Source organism: Lepisma saccharinum, chromosome 4, assembly GCF_977018435.1.
Source record: "Lepisma saccharinum chromosome 4, izLepSacc3.1, whole genome shotgun sequence".
Taxonomy (NCBI): Eukaryota; Metazoa; Arthropoda; class Insecta; order Zygentoma; family Lepismatidae; genus Lepisma; species Lepisma saccharinum.
In genome coordinates this window covers 43,777,666-43,804,833 of record NC_139232.1, presented here as the reverse complement: position 1 = coordinate 43,804,833, position 27,168 = coordinate 43,777,666, and the positions used below count along the sequence as shown (strand labels likewise).

The 27,168-nt window shown below is 37.0% G+C and overlaps 1 protein-coding gene across 3 annotated transcripts in view; it reads left to right on the top strand.

Moving 5' to 3' along the window:
* LOC145986431 (uncharacterized) overlaps window positions 1-22,461 on the top strand; it is a 57,051-nt gene extending 34,590 nt beyond the window's left edge. For all 3 annotated transcript variants that reach the window (XM_083120447.1, XM_083120446.1, XM_083120445.1), the window contains exons 3-4: window positions 11,481-12,002; window positions 18,906-22,461. In XM_083120447.1, the coding sequence (XP_082976573.1) occupies window positions 11,481-12,002; window positions 18,906-21,075 (2,692 nt within the window). In that variant the 3' untranslated portion in view covers window positions 21,076-22,461. The remainder of the gene's footprint in view (window positions 1-11,480; window positions 12,003-18,905) is intronic.
* Window positions 22,462-27,168: the final 4,707 nt, after the last annotated feature.

Sequence of the window (27,168 nt, the reverse complement as noted above, 5' to 3'; positions counted from 1 at the left end):
CCAGTGTTAAGTTTTATCAAAGGGTTGCCGATGGGGATATAATGAACGTGCGGACTATATTCAGTACCCAGTGGAGGCACATAGTGGTTAAGGTCCTGCTTTTTATTTTAGGTCCAGTCCTGATTAGCCTTTTTGTGGACAAATTGGACTTAAAGCAAACTTATTTTGTCCGAAACACACATTTTGTACAAAGAAAAATAAAATGATAACACTGCTAGATTTTGGGGAAAAAAAAGTTTTTTTTATGCTGATCACAGAAATGACATCCATTTTTCTCCCATTATGTCAGGATTTGTGACAATTTCACAAACAAAATTCTCACCAAATTATTCACCATTACATCACATACAAGGGCTCATTTTTTAGTGGTTGCAACTATTTATTTTCTAGACAGTAACATACATACATGGTTCTAAGTTCTACAGGCCTTCGATGTAGTCCCCAGCATTGCGTACAACATGTTGCCAACGATATGAAAGCCGTTGGCACTGCATAATCTGTTGATAGTGTGAAGAGAGCTATCTGCTGCCAGAAGAATGTCTCAAACTGTTCGGAAGTGAATCCCATGAAGTGATTCCTTCATCTTAGGGATTAAGTCTGTTGCAGTCCATGGTGGCAAGTTGTGCTGTTCGACCTCTAGCACATTCAATTTTTAACCAGCTCAGCTGCTCGTGCTTCGTAAACATAACGACTGCACTTCGTGACCCCTCGCTGACAACTGCTTTGTTCTTGTTGTCACTGCTCACGGTCATGGTGTGGGAAGAGTGAGTTAATTTGCTCTGAGGGAGGGTACGCATGTAACTAACCTTTGGTATATATGACATTGCACGGTGTCGCTATACCATAGTTGCTGCTCCTAAAAAATCAGCCTATGTATATTACACAATGCAACAAAATAAATTTACACAAGGGAAATTTCTGTTGTTTCCAAACCAATAGGTGATACTGGAAGTACGTAGAATGCTGATCATGCAATGGGCATCCATATATTCCCGTTATTTCAGGATTTGTCCCAATATACCCTGGTGTACAAAATTAAGAGAATAAACACATGTTTTCGAATTTCTTCAAAACTAGTGGACAGAAAGTAATGCAATTTGGTGTGGATACAGAGTAATAGCCTACAGCAATATACACCATACAACAGGAAACGTACCCACACACGAATGTGAGTAATGCCGATGAGAGCAGGAATGTCCAACACTGTTGTCGCAAGATGGCGCCGAAGGTGAGGCTAATAGGGGATATGGTCAACTACACATAAGTGGCACAGCAAGTTGGCATACTGTTCACGAGATTGGTGAGAAGTGCCTGTGGCAGCCGCATCTACTCCTGCTCCAAATCAGTTCGAATCTCATGGATGGTCCTCGAAAGCCGTTGGCGACCTGCAATTACCCTCCTAAGTGCATCCTAGACATGTTCAATCGGGTTCAGGTCTGGAGATCAGGCTGGCCAATTCATCCGCCGAATAAATTCACTTTCCAGAAAATCGGCAAACAGGAGAGCCCTATGTGGACGGGCATTGTCGCCCATGAAAATGAACTGAGAGACAACTGTACCCCTGATAAGTTGCACATAGGGCTCTAAGATCTCCTCTTGATACCTCTGCACAGTCAGCGTGCCTCTGTCAAACACATGGAGTGGTGTGCGGACATCCAACATGTAGCTGACCCATACCACTGCCATAGTGATCCCTTTCCCAGATTCTCCCCAGATCAAGGTCCGTCGCGAATCAATGTCGAGGCTGAATTGTGACTCATCAGTGAAGAGGACGTGGGCCCACTGACATTGCTTCTACGGCTGATGTTCCCTGCACCACGCCAGATGCACTCTCCTCTGGAAAGGGGTGAGCTGAACACAAACTACAGCCCATCTGGCATACAGCCCTTGCTCATGGAGCCTTAGGGAAACAGTAACACTAGAAACGGAGGTCCCAGTTGCACAAAAGAGCTCACAAGTGAGCTGTGCAGCTGTTGCCATCCTCTGGTGTCTGGCGGTGAGTGCCAAATACTGATCCTCATTGGCTGTTGTGGCTTTTGGATGCCCTTGCCGTCGGGATATGGATCAGGTCTCCTGAAACTGTTTTCACAAATTGCGGATGACACTACGCATACATTGAACTCGCGTGGAACCTGAATTTGAGATCCTGCCTTTAATCGCCCAATGATTCTCCATCTCATGCCGTACTCTAAACATTTGTGGGTACTCATTCTACCGTACTGCTTCTCCACCAGTACCGAATTTGACCACTACCGCTCTGCTTCTCCCCGATGTGTACAAATGAAGTCTGAACAACGTATGTGCGGAAAACCACCCGACCGCTTGTTCTCCCTACCACTATTGCAGCGCCCCCTCCACATTTGCATACGATGCCATAGTCGACAACAGTGTTGGTACATGCTTTGGTGAACTCAGACTTTCCAGTTTTTGGGAGATTTTTGCAAACAGGTGTTTATTCTCTTAATTTTGTACACTAGAGTATTTTACAATCAAATTATTCACATTTGCTATAACATTACATTTATTACACAATCCAAAAATAAAAATACACAAGGGAAATTTCAGTTGTTTCCAAACCAATCTGTGTGAATCTGGAAGTATTTTGAACGCTGATCACAGAAATGACATCCATTTCTAGCCACCATGTCAGAACATTTTCCTAGGTCAGGATTTTTCCCCACTTCAGAATGTTCAGTCAAACTACCATATTATAACATTGAGTTTTGGGTATTTTGTGATGGAAATTTTTGTGCGTGATCTCGAAAATAAAAATTACGTAACTAAAGTCCATTCATTTTTATGCCAAGATATCACATGAATGTGGAAGGTAGATTAAATGTTTACAATTCTAACTAACTAACTAACTCTCTAGCCTTCTTAAACCCGAAGGTTCATGGCTGCAGCAACACAGGCCTTCCATCTGTCCCTATCTTGAGCAAGATCTATATACTCTTTTCCATCCCTACCGATTTCCCTTAGGTCCATCTCAACGTTGTCCCTCCATCTTCATCTTGGCCTTCCTACAGGTCTCTTACCATCAGGTCTCCCAACAAGAATCCTGTAAACTCCTCTTTCCTCTCCCATTCGTGCCACATGGCCTGCCCACCTAAGTCTTCTTGATTTAATTATTCTAATAATATCTGGACATGAATACAAATTATGTAGTTCTAAATTATGTAACCTTCTCCACTCACCTGTCTCCTCATCCCTTTTAGGTCCAAAGATTTTCCTAAGGATCCTATTTTCAAATACTCTCAATTTATGTTCCTCTTTCAATGTAAGGGACCAAGTTTCACACCCATATAATACGAGCACTACATACAAAATTACTGTTTTGTATATTTTAACTTTTAGTTTCTTAGATATTAAACGAGAAGACAATAGTTTATGAAGAGAGAAGTAACATGCATTTCCTGAATTAAGCCTACTTTTTATTTCCTCTTTAATATAATTTTCATTTGTTAATATTACTCCTAAGTATTTGAATTTGGAAACTGTTTCAAACGAGTTGTTATCAATAATTAGATTTTGATTATTACCTAACAGTTGGTTTCGGCCTGTAAGCATATATTTAGTTTTCTCTTTGTTAACTTCCAAACCTATCTCTTTAGCAGTTTTGAAAAATATTTTAGCATTATTCTTAATTGTATTCACATCATCCCCCAGTAAGTCTACATCATCTGCATATGCTAACAACTGAGTCACACCATTTAATTTTAGTCCTTCGTTAGTTTCTTTTACCTTCCTAACAGCAAATTCTAAGGCAAAATTAAAGAGCAATAATGCATCTCCTTGTTTTAACCCATCATGAATTGTAAATTTGTCAGACATATTAATACCCACACGAATTTTACTTTCTGTTTGACTGGTACATATTTTTATCATACTAACAAGCTTCTTAGGTATTCCAAACTCTACTAATACCGTGCGTCCATTTCGATCTGCAGCCGAGAGATCGGGAGAAGTGTAGCGGGCGGCACTGACGGAGATGCCGACATTTGCGGCCTGAAATGCCCACTTATTTTTATGGACATATGCAGACATTTATATAAATATTGCAAAACGAACATTAACCTGTGTTATAAGAGTATGGTTTTAATTTTAGTAGCTTAGTGACTGTATGTGCCGATGATTTTGACACGCCCACCTCTTGTGAAACACGGCGTAGAGGTTTGTTTGGAGAACGTTCTAACGCTGCACCAATATCATTGAGTTTTGCTTCGGTTAGAATCCGTCGTTTTTGCTTAGGTGTTTTAAAATTTAACGATACAGTTTCTCGTAATTTAAGGACAAGATGTCTAACCGTATCTCTGTGTGGAGTTGAAACGCATGGGAATTTCTGTACAAATTACCTACACACGTCTCGACATGAGTTTGTTTTCACGTAGGTACGTGTCATACATAAAAAAAAATCTTTGTTCTTACGTGAATCTTGCGGCTGGCATTCCAATTGTCTCACTGACACGTCACTTATACACACTACAATAACACAAACAAGTAACTGCAAGTAACCAAGAATAACACTCTTGCGCACAGTACGAAATTAACACGCTCTTGGTTTACATTGCTCGCCACTATATTTACAACTCTGTCTTCATCTAGTCGCGAAGGAACAAAAAACTCGAGCTCGGATATTTCGGATTGCAAGGAAGCTCACGAAAACCATTCACTTTTATCGGTTTCGTCTGCAGTGTAATCCTGATACAGTGTTGCACATTCGAAACCTCCAAACGATTCCCATGGCCACAAAACTCTTTCAAGGATATAAACTTAAACAGGACGTTACTGGTCAAAACTATGATTAAAATGCTTTATTATCTGTGGCTCTTAACATCGTTTCTATAGCGTATTTATTTGTGTATATAAGAGCAGAACTAGGATGAATTACAGAAGAACTTTTGCGTGTTATAACCCCGGGTAGTGATCGTTTTGCAATATTTATATAAATGTCTGCATATGTCTATAAAAATAAGCGGGCATTACAGGCCGCAAATGTCGGCATCTCCGTCAGCGCTGCCCGCCACGCTTCTCCCGATCTCTCGGCTGCTGATCGAAATGAACGTATGGTATATTATATAATTTATCTCTTTTGACCGAATCATTTGCTTTTTTGAAATCAATGAATAGCTGATGGACATTTTGATTATATTCCCACTTTTTTTCAAGTGTCTGTCTGATGTGAAAAATTTGATCTCTAGTTGATCTGTTGCGTTTAAATCCACATTGATAATCACCTATAATTTCATTAGCATATGGGGTTAGTCTTGTTAAAAGAATGTTAGATAATATTTTATATGTTGTTGAGAGTAGAGAAATTCCACGGTAATTATTGCAGTACATTTTATCACCTTTTTTAAACACAGGAACAATTATGGATTCTTTCCACTGTTGAGGGATTTCTTCTTTATTCCATATTAAACAAATTAATTTATGAATTTGACATATTAATGAATTTCCACCATATTTAATTAACTCAGCTGGTATTAAATCAATGCCAGGTGCTTTGTTATTCTTTAGCCTTTTAATAGCATCTTTAACTTCAGTCAAGTTAGGTTCTGGAACTAAAGGTTCTGCTGTGTGTACTTCATTCACTTCTGATTTATCTCCTACATGGACATTTAAAAGGTCATTAAAGTAGTTCTTCCATCTATTTAGAATATTGCTTGGGTCAGCAAGAAAATCACCGTCTTTATCTTTTATCAAGTTTACTTTAGGTTGCCACCCTTTTCTAAACTCATTTACACCTTTATATAAATCTCTGATATTTTTATTTTTGCTGTTTGTTTCAATTTCGTTAATTTTGCTTTTCAAGTAATCTCTTTTTTTACTTCTAAACGTGCGGTTAACTTCTCGCTTTATTCTATTATAATTGTTTAGATTTGTATCATCAGAGTTATTTAACCACCTAAGTCTAGCCTGATTTCTTATTTCTATTAGATTATGACATTCATTATCAAACCATGGCTTACTTTTTCTCGGTTTATGGTATCCTATACTTTCTTTAGCTGCTGATTCTATTGCATTACGTATGTGCTCCCAATTCTTACTTACGTCTGTTTCATTTATATTTTCATCATCATTTAAATCCTGCAAAACATCAAATCTATTTGACAGTTTAATTTGGTAATCTTTCTTAATTCTTTCATCAGTAAACTTTCCTGTATCAAATTTTAGAACTTTTAGATTTTGTTGCTTATGATTTATCACTGAGAGTCTTTCTCTTAATTTAGCAATTACTAAATAATGGTCACTGGCACAGTCAGCACCTCTATGTGTACGAACGTCAATTATACTAGTATGCCTTCTCTTATCAATGAGAATATGATCTATCTGATTATGAGTTTTACCATCTGGAGAAGACCAGGTATATTTATGGATATCTTTATGTTTAAAAGTGGTACTTTTCACAATTAAATTCTTAGAGGTTGCAAAAGTAATCAATCTTATACCATTATCATTACTTAATTCATGAAGACTTTCTTTACCAATCGTGGGTTTAAATGTCTCTTCTTTGCCAATCTGTGCATTACAGTCACCTAACAGAATTTCATATCATATTGAGAAAATTTATCAAAGACCTGTTCTAACTCTGTATAAAAATCATCTTTAGTATTATCATCTTTATCTTCCGTTGATGCATGTATGTTTATTAAAATAATTTTACACCACCTACCCTGTAAAACTGCATATGATATCCTATCATTAATAAATTCTACTGTTTTAAGAGCCGAGATAATTCTATTGTTTATGAAAAAGCCTGTTCCAAAATTATGATTTTCAGTACCACCATAGAAAAAAGTATAATTTTTAGTTTTACATTTCCCTTCTCCTGGCCACCTAACTTCCTGGACAGCTATTACATCTAATTTATACTTAACTGTCTCATTAACTGTACACTGAAATGCCCCAGGCCGGTAAAGGCTCAGAACATTCCAGGTGCCTAATTTAATATCCTTATTCCTAACGTAGATCTTATCCTTAGTCCAGGGACCTCCCAAAGTAGTCCCCACCCGGAGATCCAAACGGGGGACTATTTTACCTCCGGAATATTTTACCTTGGGAACATCCATGGCCTTATATTGCTGATTCTTGACATGGCTTTTTTACAGTGCAGAGTTGTCAGCTCTACGCCTAACCCCCAATATGAATGGAGGAGCTACTACAGAAGACGAACACAAACATATTAGACAGCACAACTACTACACAAGACACACACAAACACATAAAATTCTATGTTCACTAATATTTCAAAGTTGGAGGATTTGTATTGTAGAAAAATACTATTTTCCATAAGCTAAACGGAGCTATCTATTGGAGAAAAAATGAAACTACTCACATTATTGTAATATTAACAACAACACATTATTGCTGTTTTCTGAAAAAAAAAATTAAGAAAAAATAGATGTAATGGATGGAAATGAATTACACTTTTGGAATCAGCATGCTGAAATTATAGACATACAAGTTATTTGTGAGACATGCAAACCCATGTGTAATTATTGAAATATTTTGAACATGTAAATTGTTTCTTTTCTTTCTAACATCTATGTTATAAATTAATGGAAGAATTTGAAAGCAGCAAATTTTATCCTGTAAATTTAAATTCAGAAAGTAATACTGCACTATGTTCAGCTCATTGTAAACTGCCACACACACACGTGGCAAATATTAGCTCAATGGAACAAAAGTAAACTCTTTATCAGTTAGTGCATGAAGAGGCACATATGTGGGTTGCTGAAAAACTTCACAACAAAGGCCATTTAAGAGTTGATGAAGTTTGTATCTGAGAGCATGTGTTTAGTGGTCATTTGTCAGAATGCCCAGCGGAGTTGTCTTCTGGACAAGGTGGGTGGTGAATGCTGGAAGCACATTTTATGTTTAACATGTTGAATGCAAAATAAATCATCAATTTCTCAACATGAACGAATGAATTAATTTAAATTTTTGGGTGTGTGTGCACATAAACAGTCTGACAATTAAGTAATGAGACTTTTGTTATTAAGTTAAGAGGAAACAATGATTGAAACAACATCTGCAAGTTTTCATGTGGTATTACTTGAAGATTCGATTGTACAGCCTGTTGGATGTTCCCGTGTTCATCAAAAGTACGTAATTTTGGCATCAGCTTCACTTTCAGAAACAGAAAATAGTAACAAGAGTTTAGATCTGGGGAGTAGAGAGAGGATGATTCAACGCACTCACTTTTTTTCTGGCTGGGAATGCCTGGACAACCACTGCCTCATAGCACTGTACGTTATGGTGGAACAGAAACTAACTGCCTAATTCAGGATAATAAGGCTGGAAATGAACAGTTGTCTGTCATAACCATTCATCACACCTTGATAATAACAGGAAAATACAGTTTCTCCCTCTGCAACATATACATGACGAAAAATGCCTTTGCTATCACAAGAGAATGCAATATTGTGTTCACCCTTGACTTTTGGAGCTGCATTTTCTTGTCCCTTTGTAAAATTAGCAACTTGCATTCTACACTTTGTCATTTCGTAGGAGGACCATAGCCAAATTGCTATGTATCATCCTCCTCAACAATGGAAATATTCAAAAAATATTTATTTTTATGAGCAGTTTTCAGCAGGCCCATACCCAGGATTTTATTGAGGTGGGGGCAAGCCCAAAATCTTTGTTATATATATATGCACAAATAAAGAAGGAGACAGTAAACACTTACCACATTAAATGAAAAAGTATGTGTATGTATGTATGTATGTGTATATATGTGTGTGTATGTGTATATATATACATATATATATATATATATATATATATATATATATATATATATATATATATATAAAAAGTGAAAGAGGAGAGAGGAAACACTCACCGGACAAATAAAAAATTCAAATTTTCATGATGGTGTATCACATCTTCAGGAGTAGAGAGACGTTGTATAACTAAGTGACTAGAGGGAAGAGTAAGCATGACCTGCAGTGTTGCCAGGTCCCGAAGGAAAACAATAAATAAGGGTTGACAGTACCACAAAGAAAAATGGTTCTTTCGCCTGGCTTGTCCAAAACTGTGAGGGGGGGGGGGGTTGGTTGGGAAAAGGTGGTGGTGAGGGTGAGGATAGGGGATGATTGGCGTTACTAGGTGGCCTTGTTCAGGCCTGGAGGTGTGGTTGCATTCATGGTCGATATGTAGGCCCTCTCTCTCTCTCTATATATATATATATATATAAAAATTAATTTGCTACATTTATAAACTAGCAAATTAATTCCTTTAACGACTAGTTCAAAATGTCAAGAAATTAGAAAATAGGTGAAATGTTTTTAATGAGTGTTAGATATTATTGAGTTATTGCCTTTTATTAAAAATGATAATTAAATTTTCATACTTTTATTGTGTTATGTTTTTATAATGGTATAAATCTATTAATGGTCTCTCGAAAGGAAATATTTCCTTATCAGAGATTTCAGAACCCAGGACAAGAATGATTTTCGCACCCCCTGCACCGAATTTGCATCCCCCTACCTAGATGTAGCTGGCATACTTAGACATTGTAGAAATTTTATACTTACTCTTTTCTGCTGAATCCGATGAAAAGGAAAGTTAGCATTCAAGAAATGTGCCTAACAAAAATAATAAAAGGACAGTGGGTTGTGCATCCCACACGATCTTCATTGAAGCAGTGTGTGTTATTGTTCAATTGCAAATTAAAGGTAACTTGGTGGTGGGACAAAAATGAGAAACTTTAAAAAAAAAAACATTAGTTTCTTATTAAATTAACGTGTAAATGCTATGTTTTATACCGACGAAAGGAGGAGAAATAACAGGGTCCTAGGGTGACAATGACAACCACCTTCACAGCTACGGCTCCATTTCTTACTAGTCCGATATATTTTTAAAATCTTATCTATGAATGTAGAAGTACATTTTTACCCCATGCTGTTACCAGCCCTAAAGAGAGAGAGAGAGAACAAAAGATGTATGCAACATTCACCCACAGGCAGACATAATTCTTTGTTATTCCTTCTTTGTATGTGTTTATGATGTTATTTTTAGTAAAGTATGTTCGAAGTCCAAACTAAGACAATCTTTGTTGTTATAACACAAACTCTTACCCTCGGAAAATTTTAATGGGGGAAACAATTTAATAGAACAAGATCGTTGGTGGGAATTCGTTCCCTGAATGTGACCACCAACACCTTGGAATGTTCCTTATAATGAAGAACGTGTCTGAATGTGAATTAACCACAAAAAGAGGACATTTTCTCAAGACTGCAGTTCGTAAAAAGTAAAAAAGGGAGTGAATATGGTGAACGGTCCTGACCAAATTGGAACATTTAGTAGCTTTGCATAAATGGTTATAAAACTAAAATTACTAAATATAGTAGACTGCAGACTTCTACAGCGTGCCTCTCTCCAGAAACAACTCATTCATTTACACAAGAAGAAAATCTAAATTCTTGCAAAATCTTAAAAATTATCCATGTTATTTTTATAGGTTTGCATAAAAATATTTTATGGCTCGAGGGGTGTGGGCATGGCCCTCTTGCCCCCCCCCCCCCTGGGTACGGACCTGGTTTTCAGAATGTGTTCCACATAGTGATTATGTGATGACACCCTTGCATGTATTTCACAGCATGGCGGCATAACTCCCAGAATATCCATTGCAAGTTCATGATGTGCTGGCATGTTGTAGATTGTGGAGCACAATGCACCATGAAATTGTTACCTTACAGATAGAATTTACACCTGGGACAGCATGAAATCAATCTGCTTAATTGTCAGACTGTGTATACCATTCAACACTCTTCAAACTACAAGAAAAAATATCCTCTTATGTAAAACCCTTACCTTGAAGTTAATATAAGGGTGTAACGAGCTCCTTCATAAAAGTTAAAGGGCAAGGTTGAAATGTGACCTGCACAGGACATGCACAACACATCAAAAGGGAAGGAGAGATTAAGAACTTGTTCAGAACTAGTGCAAGAAGCTCGCTCTTCTCAGAAAGCTAACAAGATTTGTTAAAACACTGCCAAATATTTTATCTTACTTCGTTTCAGGTTATGTACAGCAAATTCTTCAAGAGATATTTTCTTTTTTCTAGTTGTAAGGAAATACAACTTTTAGGCTGTAGGAGCCTGAAATATTGTTAAACAGTTTCATAATTTTATTATGTTCTAGGAAGGAACTAATTCAAGTTGTTTCTTAAATCATTTAATACCACAAATGATTTAAAAAGTCAAAAATATGTTGAATTCCATTTTCTTCTTTTCATGCTAAGGTATGTGTTGTTTCATGAAAGACTCAACAAGTCCTGTAAGAAGTAAGAATTCTTACCAGAGCTGTAATTTTGATGTACATGGACAGAATTGAATGTATTAAAAGGTTTCCTCTTGTTTTTAAAACAGGAAAATTTACTTATCTGTATGAAATTTTTTCTAATCACCAAAAATTATCTTCCATAATGTTTTTTCCCCCTCATTTATAAATATATATCTTTTCATTTTTAGTGTTGAATTACCAGCTTCCAGTTTCAAATCAGAACATGAGACATCTAGTGAACGTTTTATTCCGTCAGACAACAGAAATTTTGAAACACTCAATGAAGTGTCAAATGTAGCTAAAGAAATTTCAGCTATGAGTTCAGGAAGTGAAAGCATGAAGCTTGAATCATTGCTGAGTACTGAGTCAAAGGAATTTGATTTGGTTGGAAAAAATTCTGTGCAAGACAACTTCTTGGGTGATAGAGAAGATAGTGTATCCGTGAAACATTTGAAAGAGCCTGATTTTGAACCAAAATTCAAATTTGAAACGCAGTTTTCAACAACCTGCAATGCAGAACACAAACTCACTTCTCCAACTACCTTAGCAGAAACTATTAAATCTGAGTTAGATGTGATTGAGAGAGGTCCTAATGGAGAATATGAAGAAAAGGCTCATGCTATTAAGAGTGAAGAAGTTTTCATCACAGATAACACTACCCGATCTTTTGATTGTAAAATCAAAGATGAATTTGAAGCTCCGTGTCTGAGGTATGTCTTTTTATGTTAGATCCTAGCATAATAATGGATGTTAAATTACACTATACTTTGACACGCACCTTCTGCCTTTAGGGCTTTATTTTAGTCTGGTTCCAACCCTTTTATCGGACTTCTCAAAGGCTTCTTAGGGTTAGTAGGACCAAGCCCTTGCGTGGTCTGTGGTGTAGGATTTATTTTTAATTATCACCTATGTAGGTTTGAAATGAAAGATCATTAAGTTATTTTACTCGGAGATTTATTTGAACATATACAAACACCTTTAAACAGACAATTCACCCGATACAACTTGTAGGCCTAAACCTATTAGTTGTACCGAAGTTTAGAACCCTAGTCTTTTGATGATGCAGGAGAACACCTTATTCAGAGTTGGGTTGTGAAATATCTGCCAAATGGAGTACAAGTACACCAGTCGAACCGAAGAACGAGGCAAGATATTTCCTCAACGTCCCCTGAATCATCAGCCTTTCAACAACCAGTAGAATGGCCCGTGAGCTTACAAAGCTATCGCCCTTTTATGCAAAAAATTAGTTTACATTTTACCAAGGTAACTCCATAGTTGTTTATACCATCATAGTTACATTACTTTTATAACGTTTTTACATTTTTCTTTTAATTTAACAAAATACCAAAACCAATTAAATTACTTTTCAGTAAGCATTCAGTTAAAAAATCCTTTACATATGCGATATTAACAATAATGGTTATTTTAAGAAAGAAATTTAACATCTTTTAATGAAGAAAAGATTTCAACATAGATTAATACAACACAGATGCAACAATTTGTGCTTGAAAAAGCTGATGTCGACTGGGGCGACACAACTTGTGCAACTGCTATAAAATTATACAAGAAACAAAATGCGTGAGTATTGAAAGCTTATATTGATATTAATGGATACTACTTAACACTACACATCATAATGCATTTTCCTGCTAGTTAGAAGTTTGTTTACAATATCGCATTGACATCAGTTTCCAACAAAGTGACTGGTAATAATATTTATATATTAAATTTTAGCAGATTGCTGGTTTCTAACGAAACCAAAAAAATCATGTACTTTGGGTAAGCTGGTTTCATCAGGCAGTTTCTTGATTATATTTCCGTTCTTCTTTTTGTTTTGTTTTGCTCATTTATATTATGGCTGAGCCGATATGACTTTAAACTGATACTGATGTCGATAATTGCACTGATACCAATATATTCACTATATTTTTACTATGATTCCAACCTTGAAATACATTAGTATAACCTTGAATTGTACTTCATATTGTTATAACTTCACCAGCCTGGACTCAAATCTTACATAATAGTTATGAAATTACAATATAACTGCTAATACATAACATTTTCAAAATATTCACGAAAAGTGCAACTAGTGTTCATTTTTTAATATGTCCATTAATTTATAGACATGGCTTTATTTATTGCATTTTCTAAAATAATTAGAACTGTCCTACTTGCTATCATTATGGTAATGCAGAACACACTGTAACCTTTGCAATTTCTTAAAAGCTGATCAAGACACCTCCACATTGGCTGCTTAATTTATTTCGTTTTTGCATTATTGTATAATCACATTGGATCCAGTTTTCCCCGAACTTTACATTGGTTTGGGGAGCTGAGTCCCCTGGCACTGCCATCAGTCCCCTTGACATTAAGTAAAACTATTTTATGTAATTTGTTTGCAATGAAGAGTAAAATTATACACAGCAGATATTATTTTGCTCACAACTTGGTGAAGGATAAATTCACAGAAACTGCAGCTATTACTTTCATTCATCTTGTTTATGAGCCAAAGTCTAAGTAAGCAAGTATTTAGAAGATTCTCTACAGTTTAGAAACTTTTTCATAGGGAAGCTTCTTTATCTGTATCTTCTAATCTCTGTTGTGGCCTCCTATTTAGACAGAAATCTGTGGCTTTAGCATCATTATTCACATTATTTCTACAACTGCATCAAAGGTCACCAGATCCCAAGTCATTTCCAACTATACCTAAATCGGGAGCGATAAATGTTAAGAAAAAGGTAAAGAAGGTCAAGAAAGAGGAAAGAAAGGTCAAGAAAGAGTTATGAAAAAGTCAAGAATTTTGGATTTGTTATTTTGGTAGACATCCTAATGTAGAAAAGAAACAGTAGTATCTGTATGATATTTGTGTATTTTATATTAACTTTGGAAACTGGTTGAAATGAGTTATCAATAATTAGATTTTGATTATTACCCAACACTTAGTTTCAGCCTGTAAGCATATATTTAGTTTTCTCTTTGCTAACTTCCAAACCTATCCCTTTAGCTGCTTTGAAAAATATTTTAGCATTATTCTTAAGTGCCATTATTTTGAAATTTGAACAAAAAGGGGATATTTGGATAGTTGTATTTTTAGATTGGCTTGATTTTTTTATATGTTGAAGTAGGTCATAAGAAATTAATATTGTGCAATTTTGAGACCTTAAAAAGAATTTCCCTCCCCTGTAGAAAATGTAAAAGTTCAAGGTCAGACTGTCCATTTTTCATGAAAAGTGAAACATGGGTAAGTTCGGAGTGCTGAATCTTTGGAAAGCACAACACCGCAAACTTTTGTTTTTATATACTGTTAATATAAGACTGTTTGCCAGGGTGGAGCATTTTCGACTACACAGTTTAAGGTTGGCAACACTGCAAAACAAATACATTGGGAGGGTGGTTTCCTCCTGTCTCGTGTACACTGTGACTTTGGATTTCAGTAGCAATGGAGCGCTGGCCTCTACAACAACGTATATTTTCTGTGGAGCAGTTCGTGTTGACGAAGTCAATTGTAGCGGTGCAGCATACATTCTGCAGGGAGTATGGTGATCAACAATGCCGTGTACGAGTTTCTAACAGGAAAACAATCAATGCATGGTGGAAACAATGGCGTGAAGTTGGAAGTGTTCAAAATAAACCGCATGGGAGAAAAAGAACAGAACACCAGAGAACATTGAATGTGTGCACGTTGCTCTGGTTCACAGTCCTCTGTGTTCGGCAAGGTGTCATGCTCAGACATTACAAATAACACGTCGAAGCCTGCAAAGGATCTTGCACATGGACCTGCAGTTCCATCCGTACAAGATTCAAATGGTGCAGCAAGTGAAGCCCAGTGATAGGGACATAAGACTTCAGTTATACTTCAGGTATATTTGTTAACTCAAATTCGTGGTCACCGTAACTTCATTCCTTCTCTGTTGATGACGGATGTGGCAAACTTTCACTTATCGGGTTATGTAAATGAACAGAATTATCGGTATTGGGCACCTGAAAACCTGCAAGAAGCTTTCGAGAAACCAGTGTATTCTGAAAAGTTCGTTGTGTGGTGCAGTGTAGGGATATTGGGGATCATCGGCTCATACTTTTTTGAAACACAGAACCAACCACTGTGAATTCGTAATGGTACATCCTAATGGTTAACCAGTTTCTTATTCCTGAGCTACACAACCTCGGTGTTCCAGTTGATGGTGTATGGTTTCAAAAGGGTGGGGCAACAGCCCACACTTCCTGTCTCAGCATGGGTACAGTATGTCAGTTTTTAAAGGGTCGCATTATTTCAAGATTTGGTAACATTCCATGGCCTCCGCGATCACCAGACTTAACTGCCCCAGATTTTTTCCTTTGGGGCTATCTGAAAGAAGTTTTTGCAACCAGACCGGAGACAACTGATGATCTGAAAGCACGAATCAGAGAAGAGATTGCACATATTAATCCAGATGTTATTGCACGTGTCATGCATAGCTTTCAAGACCACCTTGAACAATGTGTTACCTGCCAGGGACGTCATTTGAAAGATGTTATTTTCAAGAAATAATAGTGTGTACATTGTTCATGTATACATTTTCTGTAATCCAAAGGTGCAATGTTTGTTCTAGAAATGAAAAATGAAGGTAAATGTAATCAGCAAATCATCTGTCTTCATTATAAAATAGGTAGTCGAAAATGCTCCACCCTGTATACATTCAATTGTTTTGATGGAACATTGTTGCTTTCCATTGTTATGCTTCAACAAAGAGGGTCCAAAATGCATTTTTTTTTCTGTTTTCCGCCCTTAATATCTTTGTTAAGCAACAGTACCCCAAAGATTTGTTTACTGGGCATTGAAGCTCACTATTAGGACAAGCTTTCTGATATAGCACATTACTTGGATATTGATGCTGTTAGCAGATATAACCTTTTGAATACTCAAAAATTGCGAAATCCGCAACTTTAGAATTAGACTTATCTCAAAACAACATCAAGCCAAAAATAAACTAAGTATGCCATCTTGTAGCTGAATATATGTACTAACACATGGAAATGAAAAAACTTATGCAAAGATAAGCTAATCGAGACTGGATCCAAACCACTATGTCCCTCCGCCGGGTATCGAACCTTTGATTACAATGATTTGATTCATCCAAAAAATGGCAGATGAAACTGGAATTCGTGCCATTCGTTTCACAGACATTCCAGTGGTCACCTGATGCCTCACCGATGGACTTTTGTGCCTTCAGCCTACTGAAACGAGCCTTGTCTCACAGGAGACCCCGCACCATTGAAGGGCTATGGAAAGCCTGTCAGGAGGAGTGGTTGAGGTTGGGCATGACTGCACTTCGTGCCAGTCTCCTACAGTGGAAACTTTGCTGTCGGGCAATTGCCAAGGTGCAAGGACACCAAATAGAGCACTCTCGATGGTGGCGACATGGTTTCTCTTTAAAGTATATGCAGTTTGAAATCATCACCTTAGATCGGAAACAACCTCTGTATTACTGGTTTAGGGTTTCAAACTTCATGGAATGTGAAAGGATTTTTTAAAAAATCACTACAGCGTTTATTTTAAAACGTTGCAAAGTTGGCTACTATATGTTGTCTCTGAAGTGCCATGTCGCCAATTTAACGAATTCAGGATTTTGAATTTTTTCAGAGTGGACAATAAGATGTTGCAAATAGTACAACAGATATGTGAAATGTGGAGAATCAAGTTACATAGAGCTGAATCTGAGGTGGTTGTTTTGAATATAGTGAATTAGTGGAAAGTTTGTTAGATGTAATACTTCTCTTGAAATAAGACAAGTATTTTGGATGCAAAGCAGTGGAGAATTTACAGTCATAGTCAGGTTTTGCAAATTTTAGTTGTCACTTATTATGTAAATAGTTATCAGTAGTTTTGTTTTATCACATTGGATTCCATTGGAATAGCCATTTACTTATGTTAATTGGCGATTTACTATTAGTTTTAGAAGGATCGGAAGATGGAGGTGAGAGGATTGAAAACAGTATTTAGAAAATAGGAATTGTAGCTTTCCTGGCGACGTGATTTGAACAAGTGTTCTGGGGGTTACCAGCCAGGTTGAGTCTATGTTGGCTTCCAACGTTCAGAGCGCATACATTGCTCTCATCATCAGGGAATATAGAAATGGAGACCAGTGTAGGGTTAAATATATGACTATTATGGGGCAGAGTTTGGACTCTTTCTTCTTGTTGGCTCTCTCAGGATCCTGATGTTCTTATTGGCTGGAGCTTTGTTTTTACAGAGGAGCGAGTTCCAGGTGTGACTGAACTGGAGTCCCACGTCTGTGTTAAGATTGTGTTTAGAAGTGTGTTCCTCAGAGTGTGCATCAGATTTATTTTTGAAATATTCTATAAACGGCCTATGTTCAGCCAACAAAAAAGAAATTAAGAAAAAAAGGTATTCGAACCTGTATCTTTGATGCCTGAAGGCAAATAAGGATACCAGCATGTAACCAACTGCTCCATAATAACCTTACTAACAATATGCCCTAAAAACACTGATGTTCATGAAACATCCACCTTCCTGTTTTCCAAGCACATGTTCTCCACTAGTCATGAAAAAGATTATATTTCAAGAAATGTTCAATACAGTAAAACCTCGTTAATCTGGACCCCGATAAGCTGGACTTCGCTTAATCCGGACAGGCAAAAAAAAAAAGCAGAATGCAAGGTTTTAAATGTGGCTAGAAGTCGACAATCGAATTCGGCATAGTGCTCCATTGTATTGCATTACATTTTACTGTACTGTATAGTGTACTTAGGCCTATGCCCTTTAAATACACCATAATAAATGTGTTTTGTTGCTATAAACAGAGTTTTATTGCACTTTCTACTGTTCTTTTAGGTTATTTCAGTTAATCCGGACTTTCGTTAAAGCGGTCGGTCAACTTATCTCCCCCCATTAGTCTGGATTAACAAGGTTTTACTGTATTATACAGAGTATTGTAAATAAAATGTAACATAAATTCCTCATATATTTGCTTCTTTCTGCTCAAACTTGATGGCAATTTTTTCCAGTTGGAGAAATACTCTATTCAGAGTTTCAAACCTCTCTTGATTTCAAATCGAGCAAGCAAAATTGTAAAAATTCTTCAAGCTTCTTGATCCAATTTACTATTTCTATTTGATGGTGTGTGTATTCGGTTTATAGTTTCTAAGTTCATGGAATGTGCAAAATTGAAAACCTTTCACTGCAGTGTTTTTCATCAACTTTAACCAACTCGAAATTGACTACTGTCAGCTTGAGCTGAAGTGCAATGTTATTACGTTTACAAATTTGGGACGTAGAATACTTTTGGGGTTGTCAATTAAGAAGTTATAGTAATTACTAAGTACTTGCTAGAGTACTAGCAATAAAAATGGAACTCCTTGATCCTGAAATGCTCTCTTGCCTTCTTGGCATTATGTGTGTTGCCTACCTCTGCAGTGACAAGTGGATTTTAATAGCAAATTTTCAATGGAAACTTCTGCAACCACCATAGAGTTAGGCAACACACATAACGCCTTGAACGGAAATGAGTATTTCAGAATCTAGGTGTCCCATATTTATTGCCGGTGACGATACATTATATAGTCATTAATGCAATGAATACTCCCAGAGATTTTTATTTTTCTCATTCCAGCAAGTTGGACGAAAAGGACTTTACAGTAGATCCTCTTGACGTGAGGACTCGAGAGGGAGACGTAGATGTCTTTCCTGGACCTGAGGAAGTTATTCAACATAAATCAAAGGATGCAAGGGAAAGTATCATAAATTTTACCCATTTGAGAAAATGTAAAGATGATTCAATATCCAAAGGTTGCCAATTCAATAAGGCGTTCAGACAGACAAGAGAGACTAATAGCAATTCTAAAATTAATGAAGATATTCGCTTATATGAATGTAATCATTGCAACAAAACCTTCACTAAAAGAATTCTCTTGATCAAACATTTCAGACTTCATGAGGATCTTAGTCCTTTCAAATCTAAATCATCAAATGAGGCAGTCAATCAGAAAGTAAATTCGAATGCAAATGTTAAAATTCATGATAATATTTTGCCTTTCGTTACTACTCAGCCCAATAAATATTTCACCCACAGAAGTTATATAACCTCTAATGCACTAATACATGAAGGTAAATATTTATTTGAATGTAATCAATGTGGCAAATCATTCAAGATGAAAGGAGATTTGAAGAGTAACAATCAGAAATCTCCCCTTTGTACTCACTGCGGTAAGACATCTACAAACAAAAGTCAGTTAACATCTTACTTATCAATTCCCAATGGTATCCAACCTTTCGTGTGTACTCGCTGCAACAGAGCATACCGACGCAAATCTAGTTTGACCTATCATTTACAAATTCATGATGGTATTCGGCCTTTTGTGTGTACTCGCTGCAACAGAGCATTCCAACACAGATCTAATTTGACCTCTCACTTACGAATTCATGATGGTATTCGGCCTTTTGTGTGTACTCACTGCAACAAAGCATTCACACGCAAATGGGATTTTACATCTCATTTACGAATTCATGATGGTATTCGGCCTTTTGTGTGTACTCACTGCAACAAAGCATTCACACGCAAAGGGGAATTGACATCTCATTTAAGAACTCATGATGGTATTAAACCTTTTGTGTGTAGTCACTGCAATACAGCATTCCGACACAAAGGTAGTTTGACCATTCATTTACTAAATCATGATGGTGTTCGACCTTTCATGTGCAATTATTGCAGCAAAACCTTCACACTGAAACATCACTTGATCTCTCATTTACAAATTCATGATGGTATTCGGAAATTTCTGTGTGCTCACTGCAACAAAGCCTTCACACTGAAACATCACTTGACCTCTCATTTAAAAATTCATGATGGTATTCGGCCTTTTGTGTGTACTCACTGCAACAAAGCATTCACACGCAAAGACACTTTGACATCTCATTTACGGAATCATGCCAATAATTGGCCTTTTGAGTGTACTCACTGTAACAAAGGTTTTAAACACAAATCTAGTTTGACCTCTCATTTACAAATTCATGATGGTATTCAGTCTTTTGTGTGTACTCACTGCAACAGAGCATTCACACGCAAATCTAGCTTGACCTCTCATTTACAAATTCATGATGGTGTTCGGCCTTTTGTGTGTACTCACTGCAACAGAGCATTCACACGCAAAGGGGATTTGACATCTCATTTACGGATTCATGAAAATATTTGGCCTTTTGTGTGTACTCACTGTAACAAAGCTTTTAAACACAATTCTAGTTTGGCTAATCATTTAAAAATTCATGCTGGTATTCGGCCTTTTGTGTGTACTCACTGCAACAAAGCATTCACACACAAAGGGGATTTGATATCTCATTTACGGATTCATGACAGTATTCGGCCTTTTGTGTGTACTCACTGTCACAAAGCTTTTAAACACAAATCTAATTTGACCTCTCATTTACTAACTCATGATGATGTTCGGCCTTTCATGTGTAATTACTGCAGCAAAACCTTCACACAGATAAGTAAGTTAAACTTCCATTTAGGAATTCATGTTGATAATCTAAAATTTGTGTGTGCTCACTGCAACAAAGCATTCACACGCAAAGGGTATTTGACATCTCATTTACGGATTCATGACAATAATTGGCCTTTTGTGTGCACTCACTGTAACAAAGGTTTTAAACACAAATCTAGTTTGACCTCTCATTTACAAAATCATGATGGTATTTGGCATTTTGTCTGTACTCATTGCAAAAAAGCATTCAAAACTAGAAAAAACTTGTTTTGTCATTTACAAATCCATGAAGGTGTATCTTGAGTGTAATAAATGGAAATCTCTACAAAAATAATTGACATTGTTTCTATTTTATGGCAAGACAGAAATAAATAGGTTAATCGTATTAGAGATAATTTCCTTTTCATTGGAAGATGGAGGTTTCTAAGAACTGTTATATATTTTCTTGGTATTATAAATTTAACATGAGACTACAGGGAAACTGTATCATGAGAATGACGTAAAATAGTGTCACAAGAACTGTTGTCACAGATATATCTCTTGTTATATTTAATTTAGTTTGTCTAAAATACAATTTAATATCAGCACAAAAATATTTGTTAGTTGTCAAATGTAATTTAGTATCAATTTACTAGCGTCTTAAGAATTAATATTATTCTTTGTTTAATTTCAATTAAATAAACCCAGTTGTTTGTAGTTTTCTGCTCTGACATTTCCGAGGAAGTTTAGTCCAAAACTTTCCTCTCATCACCCTGTAGTAACTACATTGTCAAACGTCTCATCATTGAAGAGGTTTCCGATCTGAGGACCAACCAAAAAAACTCCCTCTTTAATTCTACCCTCACTAAGAGTTTTTCCTTCAGTTACTTGAATGCTAGATCAGTGTGGCCAATGGCTTCAACATAGTTCTTCATCAGACCGAGTTTTATGTGTAGGGGCAGTATCACAATTTTGTGTGTTTCTATAATCTCCAGATATTTTCTTGCAAACCAGTCTCTCTTCTCATTGTGCAATTTCCTTGCTCAGCTGTCCCACTCACATGGAAGACAGCAGTATTTCGTGTATCTTAGCTCAGACCCATTATCACAACCACTACAGGGTTCCCACACACTTGGCAAACCTGGAGAACCTGGAAATCTCAGGGATAATCATCTAATTGGTCAATGAGTTGCAATGAAGTACATCTGAAGGACTACAATATGCTCCTTGTTGATGATCACAATTACAATAGACACCCAATACTTACAACTTTAATAATTTAGATGAATTACTATTGTGTAAATTTGTAAACTTCTATTTGTAAATAGTATGAAAATATTTGTTCCATGTTAGATAAGTTTGAAATGTGTTCTTGTGTGCTGCAATACAGTTTGAAAATATGATTAACTGCAACAAATATGTGCAGCCTTAGTCCTGAATTATATTCACACAGGGATGCCATTATATTCTTCAAATAGTTTTGTTATTCTTATTAGTATCAGAAAGTGAACTGATATGATTTTTTTCCAGTTCTGATAAATTACTGATATAAAATATATTGATGCAGATAACCAAAAATCAACGGGTCCAGTAAGAATGATTCTTGCAGAACATAAATGGTTATTTCACATCCCCAATTGGTCTGTGTGACGAAGTTATTCAGTGGGCTTAGTCTTAAATAAATAAATATGTATTTCATAGTGATGGGACTGATTAATTGGTCCTCTATTGGTACTGACCACTATAGGCATATCGGTTTATTAGTAAAATTACAGATTGTTTTACTGATCTGATATTTCTATAAATATCTTACAATTTAGTGCAATATTGTGCCATTTTGATATTTTTTTTATGGATATAAACATGTAATTCCCATTCTGTACTTTTTAAAAAGTAAGTATCTAAATACGCAGCTGTTTTTTCATTGCAAAAGCTTGGTTCATTTGCTAACATGTATTCGTTAAGGAGATCAATGAACAACTTGGAATTTTATATCGGGTTGGTAGAATATCGGTATCAGTAAATTTTATACTGGTACTTTATCTTTATCTGCCAAAATTTCATATCGGGCCATCCATAGTATTTAGACATTTCCTTCACAAAAACATGATATTCAAATTATACAGAGTGGCCGAAAAGTCACGCAACCCGGTGTTTACGACCGTATAACGGAATAGCGAAACGGAATGAGAAGAAACGCTTTCTGCCAAGAGAATGCCCTGTATATTGGGAAAATTTAGAGAGACAAACATATGTAAGAACATGCATGTATTAATAACAAATAAGCAAAGTGTTGCCAAAGGCGGAAAAAAAATATTTGCAAATCGTGTATATTGATGCACAGAACTCACTGAGGTAAATTATTGCAACATTTCACAATACCAACGAACAACTTGGATGGCCATCTAATGAATTTGACAGAAAAAGAACTTTGACGAAGTTTCAAAAACATTGCAGAAGGGAATAAATGGGCAGTTCCAAAAATCGATGTTTTCACAATATTATGAGGGACACTGGCAACGCTGTTGGTGTCACGTGTCACTAACAGACGTGTTTCACCTCAGGCTATCACACTAAGGCACTTTTAACGACAAAGGAGAAAGTTGGTTATTCTCGAACATATGCAATAAATTACATACACCTTGCAACCCTGAAATGTGGGTATCCCTACAAATTAAAGCAAATGTTTAAAGTGTCCACCATTTTCTTGGATACATAAGTTGGTTCGCTTGATCATGTTCTCAGATACCTTCCTGAGGGTTGCAGCACCGATATTATTAATTTCCTGTGTAATGTTTCGTTTCAGCTCCTCCAATGTTCTGGGTGCCATTTGGTATACTGTCCCCTTTAAGTAACCCCACAGAAAAAAATCTCCAGATGTTAAATCGGGCGAGCGACTGGGCCATAAATCCTTGGATATTAGACGATCACCAAAAAATTCTCTCAGCATACGAAGAGATTCATTAGATGTATGGCAAGTTGCTCCATCTTGTTGTAGCCAAACATCACGTTCGTCTTCTTCCAGGAGAGCAATGAATTGCATTATGAGATCCCCGTACACAGCAGTATCCACTGTTGTCTGAAATAATAACGGTCCCACAATATGACGTCGCGATATTCCACACCATACACCGATTTTCAGAGAGTGCAAGGGTAGTTCATGCAACTGATGTGGGTTTTCTGTCGACCAATGCCTGGAAGTTTGGCTGTTGACATACCTATCCAATTGAAACCACATTTCAGGGTTGCAAGGTGTATGTAATTTATTACATATGTTCGAGAATAACCAACTTTCTCCTTTGTCGTTAAAAGTGCCTTAGTGTGATAGCCTGAGGTGAAACACGTCTGTTAGTGACACGTGACACCAACAGTGTTGCCAGTGTCCCTCATAATATTGTGAAAACATCGATTTTTGGAACTGCCCATTTATTCCCTTCTGCAATGTTTTTGAAACTTCGTCAAAGTTCTTTTTCTGTCAAATTCATTAGATGGCCATCCGAATTGTTCGTTGGTATTGTGAAATGTTGCAATAATTTACCTCAGTGAGTTCTGTACATCAATATACACGATTTGCAAATATTTTTTTTCCACCTTTGGCAACACTTTGCTTATTTGTTATTAATACATGCATGTTCTTACATATATTTGTCTCTCTAAATTTTCCCAATATACAGGGCATTCTCTTGGCGGAAAGCGTTTCTTCCCATTCCGTTTAGCTATTCCGTTATACGGTCGTAAACACCGGGTTGCGTGACTTTTCGGACACTCTGTATAAGAATAACAACAGATTGGCAGAATATTAAACTAAATTACAGACTATTTACAAATATATTGTAATGAATGTTAATTAGACAAAACGGTACCTTAAACATAATTTATAGTAACTTATAACTTCATTCATGTTGGATGTGGTAAACGTGCTAAATCAATTTACTTATGTGAAATTTCGTATTTCCACGTTGCACAGTTTAATGGCTATTTCCGATTTAATTTTGAAGGCTCATTGCCTTCATTGACTAAGGGTGTGCCATGTGGAGCGGAGATGATAGCATGTTACTTCTTCGTTAGTTCCCTGGTGGCAGTAGTTGCATTCCTCCCATTTGGCTGTGCTGGGGGGTGTTTCCTGGCTTACATCATCTGCTGTGCTTTCTGTTTTCAAGTGGCATTGCTGGATGTTGGTTGAGGGCTGGCCTGTCTGCTGTATTGTGTTGCTCGGTGTGGCATAGTTCCTGTTCTTCACTTGGTTGGAGTTTTTTTTTTTTTTTTTTTTTTTGCCTGGGATTTTTTTCGAGAACAGGCTGTTAAGTCAGGTGTGCATTGTGCAGGTTCAGCGCTGTTTTCTGTTGGATGATGGCATGGGTTTCTTTGATGGTGTTTTCTATGACATAGCCGGTTGGGTGAAGTATGGAAGTGGAGGAGATGGTGTGGTTTGTGGAGTGGAGGTGTTGAGAAAGGCTGGATCCTGGTGTGTCTTTTTGGCATCTTTTACGTATTCATCAATCTGTTCTCCATCAGTGCGGATGGTTCTGCCAATGTAGCTGTTGTGACATTGGCATGTAGCCTTGTAGGCACCAGAGGATGTAAGTTCAGGTAGGTAGTGTGTCTTGAAATTGGGTAGAGCTGTTCCAATTTGGGATACAGGTTCGTGTGCCAGCTGAATGTTGAATGGTTTGAGGGCCTTGGATAATTTGCCTGATGTGGTGGGGTGGTATGGGAAAGTGATCCATTTGGGTTTGGGATTTTCGTTCGGGTTATCTCTGTCTTGTGGATGTCTGAGTTGGGCTACTGCTTTTGCGCACTACATGGATAGCTGACATTCAGTGTAACCGTTGGTTGCTTAGTCCTATTTCAGTTGTGCATGCTGTTTCATCATGGAGGTCATCTTCTGTGCAGCTGTGTGTGAAGGCTCTTCTGTTGAAGTTCAACCATACTTTTGATTTTGCATGGATGTACTGGGTGTAGCCTGGTTTCCTGTATACGGAGGTGATGAATTTGTCTTGGTGTCGTCGGATGCTGAGGTCGAGAAAATTGAAGTGGCCATTTTCTTCCCTTTCAATGGTAAATTCTATGTTAGGATGTATGTAGTTGAGGACAGTTAGGAGACGGGTTAGGTCTTATTCCTGTTTGTAAATGACTAGGTTGTCATTGGCACATCTTCTGTATCTTATATGAGGAAACTCTGGTTTGGTGAGTATTGATTTCTCTCCCACATGTAGTACATTGTTGGACAGGGGTAAAGAAAGGTGGTTGCCCATCACTAGGCCTCCTGTCTGGTGGAAGAAACTGTCTTCAAACTGGAAATAGCTGTGGGTTAGACAGGCATGTAGGAGGTTGCAGATTCCATCTATTATGAATGGAGGTGTGCCATTGCTGTGGAGCTACATTCTGGTAGAGTCAAGTGCAAAGCTGATTGGAAGGAGGAGGAGGCGACAATTTATTTTTTCTTTTTTTTTCTTTTCAAAAAGGCTGTTTTTAAGGCAGTAGGTTTTGCTTGTCATTGTGAGCAGTGAGTTTCTGGAGGAGCCATTTGGTCAGGTGAACGCTGGGTTTATTGAAGGCGGCCACTATAATTTTTAGAGGGGTTCCTTGTTTATGAGTTTTGGGAATGCCATATGCACAGGGGAGACTGGGGTGGGTATTGATTAATTTCTTTCTTTCACTTTCTTGAAGGAAGGCACAGTTCTCTATGGCTTGGCGGATGACTATTGTATCTGTTTGTGGGGTCATGTTTCAGTTTTTTGTAGACTTCGGAGTTTAGTTTTGTGCACGTACAACACGGAAATACGAATTTTCACGTAGGTAATTATAACTTCATGTTACCAAAACTGCATTAGAGACATAAACAAAGACAAAGCGTAATCTGTCTCCACATAGCAATATCCACAGTCTGTCTTAACATTTTCTTTATCATCTTCTTGACCTGTCAACTCTCTGCCTCTAACAAAAAGAATCATTGATAAGTCTTCTTACCAAATGTCACTTTCAGTCTATCAGGTTCTTTCATGAATACAGAGCTCCAAAACTGTCAGTTCTCTGTGGTCCTTGCCTGTGAAGTTCCAGCTGTCTCTGGTTCCCTAGGTACTTGTGTTGTAGTACCTGGAGAACTTTCAAATGCCCCAAAATCATCCAACTCCTCTTCCTTCCTCTTTGCCTCCATTCTGATCTTTTCATCTCTTTTAACCTTACTCATTTGATGCCTGTGTACCCTTTTTATAACTCCACTTTTGAGCTTCACTTTCAAAAGTCTTGATCCTAACCTCTTGATCACTTGAGCCATTATAAATTTTGGCAGTTAGTGATGAAAAATTCTTTACCTATACTGCGTCACTGGGTCTAGGCATCCAAGTCTCTTCTTCCCATTTATCATTATCTGACTTTTCTTCCATTTGACAAAACGGTAAGTTTAATATGCATGTA